The sequence below is a fragment of the Leopardus geoffroyi genome, chromosome X, assembly GCF_018350155.1.
Source record: "Leopardus geoffroyi isolate Oge1 chromosome X, O.geoffroyi_Oge1_pat1.0, whole genome shotgun sequence".
Lineage (NCBI taxonomy): Eukaryota > Metazoa > Chordata > Mammalia > Carnivora > Felidae > Leopardus > Leopardus geoffroyi.
In genome coordinates, this window is record NC_059343.1 from 98,956,033 (window position 1) to 98,968,657 (window position 12,625).

General features: G+C 48.8%; 1 protein-coding gene across 9 annotated transcripts in view; it reads right to left on the reverse strand.

Moving 5' to 3' along the window:
• SEPTIN6 (septin 6) overlaps positions 1 to 12,417 on the reverse strand; it is a 67,416-nt gene extending 54,999 nt beyond the window's left edge. For 5 of the 9 annotated variants that reach the window (XM_045473091.1, XM_045473088.1, XM_045473093.1 and 2 more), the window contains exon 1: positions 6,448 to 6,528. In XM_045473091.1, coding sequence (XP_045329047.1) covers positions 6,448 to 6,507 — 60 coding nt within the window. In that variant the 5' untranslated portion in view covers positions 6,508 to 6,528. Of the gene's footprint in view, positions 1 to 2,213; positions 2,269 to 6,447; positions 6,529 to 12,261 lie in introns of those variants that run through there. The other 4 variants (XM_045473094.1, XM_045473095.1, XM_045473098.1 and 1 more) reach the window with 4 other exon arrangements.
• Positions 12,418 to 12,625: the final 208 nt, after the last annotated feature.

Consider the following 12,625-nt stretch of genomic DNA (forward strand, 5'->3'; position numbering starts at 1 on the left):
CTGCGAGACGTTTAGCATGTTTCCAAGTTTTAAACAGTATGAACAATAATTCTCATTCTTACAGGTGTGCATAGATCTTTGATTATTTCCTTAAGTTAAATCCCTAGAATGGAAGCCTGCTGGGTCCAAGGGCACACACATTTCAAAGACTTCAGTACAGGGGCACCTGGGTGGCTCAGTCCGTTAAGCGTCCGACTTCGGCTCAGGTCATGATCTCACAGGTTGTGGGTTTGAGCCCCGAGTTGAGCTCTGTGCTGACGGCTCAGAGCCTGGAGCCTGCTTCCGATTCTGTGTCTCCCTCTCTCTCTACCCCTCCTCCCCTCAGGCTCTGTCTTTCTCTCTCTCAAAAGTAAATAATCATTACAAAAATTTTTTGAAAAAGAAAGACTTCAGTACACGCTGAGGAATCACTCAACAGAGAATAAATAGTACAAAGGTCTACTTCGGCCACCAATATGCAATAGTGTCTGTTTGCCCACACTTAGACCAACACCAAGTCTCTGAGGCTTTTTAACCACTGGGAATGGAATCATTGAAAACTAGTATCACAACATTTAGTTTGCACGTGAAGGGGAACATTCCTTTTATTGTGTATTCTGTATGGTGTATCTATACACGCATTGTGCATATGTACACATGTATGTGAGTTGCCTATTCAGGTCCTCGCCCATTTTTTAGAACATAGGTGTCTGTCTCTGTGTTCTGGATTTGTAAAAACATTTTATATGGTAAGGAAAATAAGGCCGTTTTGATTTTCTGGTGAGATAGGCAAGAGAAGAAATCTAACAAGTACTTAGCAATATGGGATTGTAGGCTCAAGGAGAATTCAGCACTGGGGGATGAATTTAGAAGTGGGAGGAAATTGGACGTGTTCTTTAAGAGATAGTACAGGGAGAAAAGAGCTAGGCACTGAATGCAGGAAACGTCCATAAGTAAGGAATGGAAGATGAAAAGGATTCTTCCAAGAGGGGGGAAATGATCGGAGAAGTTGGAGGTGACCCAACAGTCTTCGAGCACCAGAGACCAAGGTTGAAATGAGGAAGAATTACAGAGAGCTAACCATTAGTCTGGATTTGATGAAGGTCACTGGTGGCTTTAGAATCCCTATTTTTCTCTGTATCTTTTTTTTTTTTTTTTAATTTTTTTTTCAACGTTTATTTATTTTTGGGACAGAGAGAGACAGAGCATGAACGGGGAGGGTCAGAGAGAGAGAGAGGGAGACACAGAATCGGAAACAGGCTCCAGGCTCTGAGCCATCATGAGCCATCAGCCCAGAGCCTGACGCGGGGCTCGAACTCACGGACCGTGAGATCGTGACCTGGCTGAAGTCGGACGCTTAACCGACTGCGCCACCCAGGCGCCCCTCTGTATCTTTTTACCCAGTGTCCATCCAATACACCAAAATTAACTGGAAGGTTATGGAGACTTGGAAGCATGGGAGCTGGTTACTGTGTTCTTCCTGCTAAAGATTTAAGCAGCAAACTGTTTAAAAATATTTATTTATTTTGAGAGAGAAAGAGAGCATGTGCACAAGTGGGGGAGGGCCAGAGAAAGAGAGAAAGAAAGTATCCCAAGCAGGCTCCGCACCGCCAGCTCAGAGCCAGATGCGGGGCTCGATCCCATGAACCGTGAGATCATGACCTGAGCAGAAACCAAGAGTCAGACGCTCAACCGACTGAGCCATTCGGGCGCCCTTAAGCAGCAAACTTTTTGTCTCAAGGCTTAGAGTCGAGACAGCTTCAAAAATGTATTTGTATATATATTTCCTGCTTTAGGAAATCCTGTCTAGTGAGCACTATTCACTCTTGTTTTGATGAATCTTATAAGATGTCAAGGTCATCATGAGTATCAGTTCTCATTGTTCAGAGCTAAATATGTGGAGGTAAAAAAGGACATCGGACTGAATGTACACTGACCCCAGGACAGCCCTGGAAGTTTCTTCCCCCTCCCTCACTAAAGTTCTGCTATCTCATCTCTCTCCTCTTTCTCCTTAAGGTGGCCTGATGAATTGAGGTCTTGATTACAATGTGCACCAGAGAAGATGGAAATGACAACCCAACGCTAATATCTCAAGTTATCACCTGAGTAGCAGGTGGTGTCACGTTCAAGGCTTGAACTGAGAGGCTAGAAGGATCACAGTCAACAAAATGTTAAAGGGCCCGTCTCCTGTCCCCCTGCAACCTCCCCTGGGAATCTATTCTACAGAAACTCACATGTCTGTGCAAAGATCCATGTATAGGGAAATTCATCACAGCCTCGATTACGATACTGAAAAACAAGGGGGAAAACCCACAGATGTCTGATAATAGAAAAATATTGAACTAAATTGTGATACATGCATAGTCTGGAATATTCTGCAGCCATTGAGAAGAATGTGGTAGGTCTGTATATTCTGATGCAAACATCTCCAAGACATATTTATATTGTAGCAAAAAGAAGCTCATAGTACGATAAGCACAGTAAGAGCCCATATATGCAAAAAAAAAAGCCCTATATATGTGTATTTGCACATAAATTATGTGAGTGCATAGAAAGGGGACAGAAAGGAACCCACTAAACCAGGAACGGTGGCTACCTCAGGGGAGCAAGGTGGAAATGCGGGGGGGGGGGCTTCCTCAGGGGGACATTCAACGTGCTTCTGTATTGTTTGATCCTTTTACAGCATGAATGTATTCACACATTACCTGTGTCATTTAAAAACATGTTTAGTACAAGAAAAGAGTTCTCACTCAGCTTTGCAGCAGAGGTAATTAGGATGCAGAGTCTGAGAAGAGCTAAAAGAAAGGCAAAATGAAAGAGGGCTCCCTCGAATCGAGAGAGCCCCCCCTCCCCTCCCCTCCCCAATTCCATTTCCTGTTTTCTCCCCATCTGCAGTCACCTGCGGTTTGAAATACGTTATACCACATTTCATATCACAGGCAGAAGCTCTGCTCTCTTTCTCTTCCGCCTCCTCCCCTGAGGACACACCAATCTCATTTTTTAATTGAATATTCAAAGGTTCGCGTTACGAAGAACGAGTTATGGCGGTTCCAGATGTGCATCTTCCTCTCACTGCTGTTATTCTGAAAATAAAGAGTCCCATAAGCACCCAAGTGGGCAACCCCTGGCCCCTTCTACCCCCCCCCCCGCCCCGCCCCTCTTCCAACCTTAGTGGCATAGGAAGCAAACAGTATATGAGGCCCTTGGGGACTGAAGGTGCGTCAATATCAACGGAGTTTCTGGCCTCCTGTTTCAAGCCCCGTGGCTAAGTCAGTAGCTGACGTTCTGAAGGATGAGACCAAAACCAAAAGGTTGGAACTCATTGCCGACCACTGGCCTTTCCCTAAACTTGCTCCTCTGGCCTCTCTGCACCTCGTCGTAGACACACTGAAATAGGATTCTCTCGTGGGCCTGATCTCTCACACCTTCCCTTTTCTCCATCATAGACCCTGCAAACCTTCAGGATGATCAAAATCAGTGAATAGTTTAGTGATGCACAACGGAATATTAAACAGCTGATACAAATATCTTCTAAGAATATTTAATGACAAGGGAGCACCTGGGTGGCTCAGTCGGTTAAGTGTCCGATTTCGGCTCAGCTCATGTTCTCCCAGTTCGTGGGTTTGAGCCCCGGCGTCAGGCTCTACGCTGACAGCTCAGAGCCTGGAGCCCACTTCGGATTCTGTCTGTCTCTCTCTCTCCCTCTCAAAAATAAATAAACATTAAAAAAATTAAAAAGAGGGGCGCCTGGATGGCTCAGGCAGTTAAGCTGACTTTGGCTCAGGTCATCATGATCTCACAGTTCGTGGGTTTGAGCCCCATGTTGGGCTCTGTGCTGACAGCCCAGAGCCTGGAACCTGCTTCAAATTCTGTGTCTCCCTCTTTCTCTGCCCCTCCCCCGCTCTCTGCCTGTCTCTTAAAAATAAACATTAAAAAAAGTTTAATAAAAAAAATTAAAAAGAATATTTAAGGAAAAGGAAAAATGATCACCAAATATGATCAAGCAAATAACAAAACAAAACCCCCATCATTCCAATCATGGGGGGCGGGGAGTGTATATGTATTTTTGAAAGCTTGGAAGAATATTCAGGTGACCCTTGAACAACACAGGTTTGAAGGGCCTGGGTCCACTTATACGTGGATTTTTTTTTTTCAATAAATACAAGGTAGTCCTATAAATGTATTTTCCCTCCCTTATGTTTTTCTTAATAACATTTTCTTTTCTCTAGTTTACTTTATTGTAAGAATATAAGTATATAATACATACAACATACAAAGTAGGTGTTAATGTTACTATTTATGTTATCAGTAGTAAGACTTCCAGCCAGCAATAGGCTGTTAAGTTATTAAGTTTTGGGGGAGTCAAAAGTTATACGTGGAGTTTTGACTGTGTGGGGGTCAGTGCCCTTAACCCCTGCATTGTTCAAAGGTCAACTTTACACCAGAATGGTGACAATGGTTACTTTTGGGTGGAGGGAATGCAGGTTGTTGCTTTTCTGTGTTTCCCAAATTTTCTACAATAGGCATATTTTACTTTTGGGGGGGGGGGGCATAGTTTACTTTTATAACCAGAATAAAAAGATTCCTTTCTAAAAAAAGATTCTATGATGATACTTTCCTAGGCAGGAAAGCAGCCTCGGCTTTTGTGGCAAAATCTTCAGCTACAAGTACCAAAAAAGGTGCTTTAACATACAGATAACTAGAAAATTCGGTTAAGTATTCAGCTTTCGGGCAGTTTTATTGTATGTAAACACTTATTTTAGCAATAATACAATAAAACCCTATTATTATCCTTATTATAACATTACTATTATATCTACATAACTTATTATTATACGGTATAACTTATTATTATAAGGATTCATGTGAACCAGCAGTCGAGTCACATATCCGGAAACATGCCGCTAAAAGACTTGATGAAGCAATCAGGTGGATGAGAGCCCGATCCGCTGCCTCCAGCGCCACCAAGAGAGCAGACGCCACTGTATCATCAGCCATAAGAACCCCCAAAAGCCCCAGAAAAGCCTTTCGGTGGGGGGGGCCGGGGGGCCGGGCAGCTTAGGGGGCCCTGGGGAGGCACGAAGGAAACCATGCTTACCATACAGGGAGAAAGGTCCGTTTGGGGCAAATCCAGTAGATGAAACTCTGGATTTTAATACACCAGATCAATTCCCGAGTGGCTTTTCATTCTATAAAAGGACTCGCAGCGGGATTCCATTAAATGGCCAGCTCTCCTAGCGCATTTATGATGGGATTCAATAGACAGAAATTCAGCTGTCGCGTACCTCTATAAGACGACAATGGCAACACACCCCCACCTGGACAGACTGTCTGAAGGGCTGTTTCTATTCCACTTAGAGAGACCCTGCTGAGCTAAAAGCACAGACTTGCCTTTTCCACAACTCTGTCTCTCCACCCAGCTCAAGGAGTCAAAGCAGGGAAGAGATGGAGTTAACCACCTCGGTCGGAAGCAGAAGCAGGCAAGAGCCTCAAAGAAATTCAGCTGCGGGACCAGGAAACACTCAGAACCACACAAGGTTGGAGCTGGTAACGCCCTTCGGGCTCCGACCCACTCCGACCCGCTCATGTTACAAAAGGGGAAACAGAGACTCAGAGAGAGGAAGTGACCTGTCCAGAGTCACAGAGTGATTTAGTGGCCGAGGAGTGGTGCTGGGCTCCAGGGCCCTGTCGAGAGGACTGCTACTCTCAAACGGAAAAGCTGACTGCAGTGACAGACTTCTTTACGCAGCTGAAATGTGAGGGCATGGGGCCTGTGGCCTGATGACAGTCCAGAGGGAGGAGGGTCACGGAACACGACCTGGAACCCTATGGGCTCCGCAAGGCGGCTCCCACCCACAGAAGGCAACTGAGGCAGCAGAAGCCATGGAGGGGCTGGTCCTCCTCTTCTGGGTTCCCTCTGCCCTTTCTCTCCCTTCGGACTCGGGCCTAAGCCTCCGGCCCAAGCCTCCGGCCCGGGGCCACTCCACCCAACTGGCCAGATTCTAGGTACAACAGCTCTACCTCAGGCCAGGGGCGACCCCTGCTCAGGGTGGGTCAGCCTCTCCCACAAGAGCCAGACTTCAAGCCAGGCTCTTTTTTTTTTTTTTTTTTTTTTTTTAAATTTTTTTTTTCAACGTTTATTTATTTATTTTTTGGGACAGAGAGAGACAGAGCATGAACGGGGGAGGGGCAGAGACAGAGGGAGACACAGAATTGGAAACAGGCTCCAGGCTCCGAGCCATCAGCCCAGAGCCTGACGTGGGGCTCGAACTCACGGACCGCGAGATCGTGACCTGGCTGAAGTCGGACGTTTAACCGACTGCGCCACCCAGGCGCCCCAAGCCAGGCTCTTTAAACAGAGTTTTCTAGGTGTTCTGGTCACTGTTATCTCCCATCTGCTAAAAAAAAAAAAAAGAAAAAGAAAAAAAAAGAAAAAAAGAAAAAGAAAAAGAAAAAAGGTTTACTCACAGGCCTCTGGATGAATGCCCAACTGTCCTCTAGGGAGCCTGAATTTGCCTCTGCCTCCATCTGGTCTCATTTAAAGTGGATCTGAAAAAACCCAGTTCCTGCCTCAGCGCCGGTGTTCAGAGCCGGGGGCCTCTTGCTGGGAAAGGAAACCCAACACTACCTCACACCTCATCAGGGTCGCCAAAGCGGGGTTCTGCTCCCGCTCTCCCCCACCCCAGGGTCTTCAAGGCGGGGGGGGGGGGGGGTCAGAGGGGGCCCTGGCCGGAGAAACCGGAGCCCTGAGTCCTGTCCCCGCGGAGGCCTGCAAATCTCTTCCCCAGTCCCCTGTAAGTGAGTGGAACGGATGACCCAAGCCCAGGGCGAGCTGAGGGCACGTGGCACAATTCAGCAGATGGCTGCCTTTAATGGGGAGACACAGGACAAGAGGATAACATTATTTCTCACCCTCCTGAGCATGTGACCTCCTTCCTCTGTGCAAGCAGCGGAGAAACCCACGGTTTCAAATCCCAGCAGCAAAAGCCTTCTCCTGCCAAACCGAGGAGGAAGGGTCTGTGTTTCTAATTTATTCTGCACCCCCCCCCAAGTTGTTACTTAAAATAATCCATCATTACACGGCTGGTGGCTCCAAGATTTTTATTTAAAGCAATATGGAAAGAAAGAAAAAGAAAGAAAACCCACACGTAACCCGTGGCTGTGCTATCTGGGATTTAAGCTGAGGATCTTTTCAACATCGTCGAGTCTTCAAAGAACCCAAGTATACTCTTCTCTGACCCCTGAGTGTGCTGGCGGGGGTGGGGGAGAGGCGGTGAAAAGAGGGGGAAGTTGGGGTAATGGCAGGATTTTTATTGCTTAGAAACATCACGAAAAGGGCAGGTTTGGCTTATTTATTTATTTATTTATTTATTTATTTATTTATTTATTTTTAAATGAATCTGTGTCATGTGTTATGTGTTTCATTGTTTCGTCCACTGACCAGCGATATCGCTTTGGACTAAGTCACTTGGTCTCCCCGTACCCATAAATGAAGAAAACAGGAATACTTGTTCAGGAAGCTGTTGGGAAAAATGAAATACAGATGGAAGCATTTGGAGATCGTTGAAAGAAACATGTTATACTTATCTATGGTATTCTCTGTCTTCCTCTTCTCTTTCTCTTTCTTCAATGGGGTCTTAAAGTACATGCAACTTAAAAGCCCTTCTCAATTGTTCATGCTAATACGAAACCACAGCTCTGATAATCCAGAAACCCAGGCAAGTCCAGAAATCAGTCCTATTTAGTTTTGGAATACCTTTTTCCAGGGGGCTTATCTTCCTAATTAGTTTTGCTCAGACTAATGCTACGGGTTTGTTCCCTTACGGCACACAAAGGGAGGGGCCATGCTGGGTAACAAAGCCAGCAATTAACAGAAAATTTACAGCAGAGACTCCACAAGGTAAATGCTATGCACATGACTGCAGATCAAAATCTCATTATGCTATACAGACAAATCGCTCAGCTGTAATGCAGTTTTGTAATAAGAACACCGCTACCACTCAACATTTCCAGGATTTAGGAAATGAAAGGAAACGGGACTGATTCCTGCCTGTCATCTGGAAGCTTTCGGAGGGCACGGTCCTGTGTGCCTCGGCACCACCATATCCCAGGCACCTGGCACAGGGCCTGGCGGAGTTGGTGACCAACCAACTCTGTTGGAGGAATGAATGAATGAGAACAGAAGCGTGTGAATTAACAAATGAGATGTCCCCGGCCCCGGGGCAGGGTGAGAGCACAAGCATCTTCACACCAACCCCTCTCTTAGCTGAAGCCCTCAGAAAGCCTTTCCAGTCACCCACCGCCCCCGTTCACGCTGGATTAGGTCCACTTGTAGTGAATTCTCACAGCAGGCGGCAGCTCCTTGTGCGGCATGGACCACAATGATAATCACATGGCTATTTAAATCTGCCTCCATTATTAGATTGTAAACTCCCTGAGGGAAGGGCTGTATGCCTTTGGTGGGGGGAGGGGAAGACATTGTCGTCCCCCCCCCCACCCTTTTTCTTTTGAAAAGTCTCCAACACATAGAAGAGTTAGAAAAATGGTACAATGATCACCCATATACCCTTGACTTAGATTCAATAACTTGTTCTATTTGAGGCCATGTAAATTTTCGTCTGTGCTGTATCCTCAGTGGAGGTATGGGTACATACTGGGGCTTTGCTCTCCCGGGTCGGGGTATAATATTACTTTTAGTGTGAGGTGGTAGATATGGCTGAGGCTGGCGCTTCAAGGGAAATCAAGGGTTAGGTGCCATTTGATAGCAAAGATCAGAATGCAGAGACCAGCTTCTCCCCGCGTGGAGGCGGTTGCCCTGAGACAGCTGCCCCAGACCAACCCCAGGTAAGGCAAAGTTAGCCCCTGCAAGATCCTTTATTAGGGAGAAAGACCATTACCGGGCTGCCAGTGGAGGAGAGCATCATTGCCCACATTGTGGGATTGGTTCAAGCCAGAACCAATGAGCCGTTCTTCCTATGGGACAGCACTTACAGTCTGGACCCCAAAACACAACATTGAAAGAAACAGCTCCATGAAAGAGCCAGAAGATACCGCCCCTGAGGCCTGGGCTGTGTCTTGCTTGGTTACCATGGAGAAGTCATATGACCTCAAAGAGTACATCCTGGGGCACCCAGGTGGCTCAGTTGGTTAAGTGTCCAACTCTTGGTTTCGACTCAGGTCACGATCTCACAGTTTGTTGAGTTCGAGCCCTGCATCGGGCTCTGTACTGACGGTCCGGGGCCTGCTTGGGATTCTCTCTCTCTCTCTCTCTCTCTCTGTCCTTCCCACACACACTCTCTCTCAAAGTAAATAAATAAACTTAAACAAAAAGAGTATATATTAATAGCAGCCCAAGCCACCTCACGGGCAGGGGTTGGGAGTGGGGATATCCCAAGAATCTTCTACAGTTCTCTATTTCACAGCAGCCACAACTGGTCTCTCCAACTAGACCATAAGCTTACAAGCCAGAAACTATGTCTACTACTTTTTTTTTTTTCGTATAGTTGACCAGGGCTAGCCATAATGCTGGACACTGAGCAGTCAAAAATAAACGTCTGTGGACGCAATGGAGACAGAGTTTTGTCACACAGAATCTTTGTGGTGTTCATTCAGATGGGATCGGATTGTGTTGTGTCCGCCAGAGCTGAACTTCCAAGCTCCGTGCATGCCCAAAGAAGGGTCCTATCCAACAATTCTGTGGCCTGTTTTAAGTCACTAATGATGTTGCCTTACTAGCCATGGTGACCCTCAACCACACACACACACACACACACATACATATGCCCCAGAGCAATGCATGTGTGGTACCATGTCCCGGAGCTCATTCAAAAGAACTCCTGAGCTAGGTTTATTCTCCAGACTTCTCTTTCCAAACCCCGCATGCATATTCCTTGGAAGAAACAAACAGCCATCAGCCGTCCAAGGTCTCCTGAGTTAATTCCATCTTCCCCAGGCGAATTACAACTTCTTGCAGACACAAAGAGCAGAGAGACAAATGACACAGAAACAAGAGCTTTACAGCCTGGGGGAGGGGGGCAGGGAGAGTGACGTCAGTTTTCCCAGAAACCCATTTATCCCGATAACAAGGTTTCAAGTGCTTGGGCTGCTCTTTCAGCTTCAGAATCTGGCATACAATTAAGTTCTTCACCATGCAGTACGGGCAAGGCCAGCCAGAGCAAACGGGGACCATGCAAAGCAAACCAAATGGCCCTAAACCACCCCCAACTCCCATCCGCAGAACAAAGGGGACCTCCGGGTGGCCCAAATTGTGCCTGAGGTGAAGCACAACCTTCTGGAATGTTCCCCTTTACAACATCTGCCCTGCAATCCTAATCCGGACAAGGGGGACTGGCGGCAGAGTATGGACAGGTCGATGCAAATTAATTAGCTGACCAAGAAAAATCATTAGCATCCTTTTTGGTCACTAAAAATGGAGCAAGTGTAATCCAGGAGAATAATCCCTCGACTTCGGCCATGCCATCTCTAAAATGCAGGTAACAGGGAGCAGAAAAGCTCTCTGAGAACCTTCAAGATGCCACAGCAATAAATATTACAGTGCCAATCTTAGAGCGAAGAGAATTCTCTCAAATTCCATGATCACAGAGCACTGTCTCCTATCTACTGGTCCTTGCACATCAACATAAAGAGCTGGGTTGAGGTCTACAGGGGTTGGGGAGGTCCAAATGAAATCACCGTGCCCTTCCAAACAGGGACCAGAGGGTGTCATGAATTCATATGTATCCTGTAGAGAAAATGCTATCAGATTCTGGAAACAGATTTTGAAAACAAATCAATTTCAATGGCACCAGATACCGAGAGGCTTTTTTTTTTTTCTTTCTTTTTGCACTGGAATTGCAGTGCATGGATTATTTCCCTGAAGAAGTAAGCCACAGGGTTTAAAAACTTGCGTGCGTGTGTGTGTGTGTGTGTGTGTGTGTGTGTGTGGTTTGGAGATTTCCATCAAGTAGCATTTGATGTTCTGGAATTTCATCTACCTCTACTTCACTCTCCTTCCTCACCAAAGAGTGTAGGTAACTGTGGGCTTCTTAAAATCTCAGACACCCATGGATGAAAAGAAAGGCTAGATTGTTGCCCCCAGTGGAAGCATCCCCTCCCTGTACAACCACGCCTCTGGTCTGAAAACACAAAATAAAATAAATAAATAAAAACCAAACAAACAATCATGGAGCCTCAGGTCAGTTCAGTATGATTTCTCTGAACATCCCAGGCTGGAAAACTTCAGTTCTTTAAAAGAACATTTTTTTTTTTTTTTTCCAGAGTCTGCTGCCAACAAAAAGAGAGACGGCATCGCTTTTACAAGCCTCACACTTATTTTCCTGAGTCCCCGCAGAAAGAAGCCGGCTCCACAGGTTTTGGCATACCAGCCCAATTACACCGAACACGGAATCCAGACAGACACCCAGTGGCCCGCAAAACCCGGGTCAGGTAGCCAGACACATGCCAAAATACGCAGCCAACCACCTACAGGCCAGCGAACTGCACCCCCGCCCCCACCCCCGACACACACAGATGGGACCCAGAGGCAAACCGCACAGAGGAGTCGGGACACACGCGCACACACCACGGGGGTGAGCGCACGCAGAGAAACGGGCGGACTCATCTAGGGTCACAGACAACCCGGGCGCCGCCGCCCGCCGGGGAGGCACGAGTGCGCGCGCGTGCACTCACACGCACACGGTGATACACACACACAGCCGCAGTCACATATGTAATGCACATGGAGAAACCCTACCCCCCGCCAGTCACCTCCCCGCCCCCCTCACCGCTCACCGCCTCCTGCCCCAGGCTCACCCCAGCCCCGCGCCCCTCTTGCAGGGGAGGCCCGGGTCCCGGCCGGCGTCTGGGCTCCGGGGCGCGGCCCGGCGCCAGGAGGAAGCAAGGCCCGGGGGGAGGGGAGGGGGGCGGGGGGGGGGCCGGGGACCCCGAGGGCTCGGCGGCTGGCGCGGCCATTCATTCGGCAACGCCCAGCGGCGCGGCGGCAGCTGCAGCGAGGGAGGCGGCGGCGCTCGCTGCGGCTCTCGGGCAATGCAAGTTCGGCCGCCGGCCCGCAGCCTCCGCCGGGGCCCCCACCCGCCCGCCGCCACCGTTCCCGGGGAGCGGCCGGGAGAGTGAGCCGCTGACCCCGGGAGCAGAAGTCCCGCCGCGCCTCGGCTCCTGGATGCTGCCCGCTGCCCTCCTCGCCGCAGCGGCGGCGGCGGCGGCGGCGGCGGCCGGGTCTCCTCCGCCCTTCCCAGGCTCCCGGCACCCCAGCCCCGCACTCACCACCTGGCGAGCTATATCGGTCGCTGCCATCGCTCCTGCGTCCGCCAGGGCTGCCACGGGTGCCGCCGCCACCGGAGCTACAGCACAAGAAACAGCGGAGCTCCACCGACAAAGAGAAAGTGTTACACTTCGGGCGCGACCAAGTCCGGTGGGGGGAGGTGCAAGGGAGGGGCCCCCGCGCCGCTGCTCCAACCCCAGCCTCCCCTCGCTGGCCCACCCCTTCGGAAGTGGGGTACGGGGAGGGGGCGGATTTCACGTGCCGCTTCCCCCTGCGGCGAGCCCCGTTCCAATTCTCCCTGTAACCTCGGCTGTAGGCCTTTGCGAAGGGGGGCGGGGGCTCCCCTCGGTGACCACGTCCTCTGCC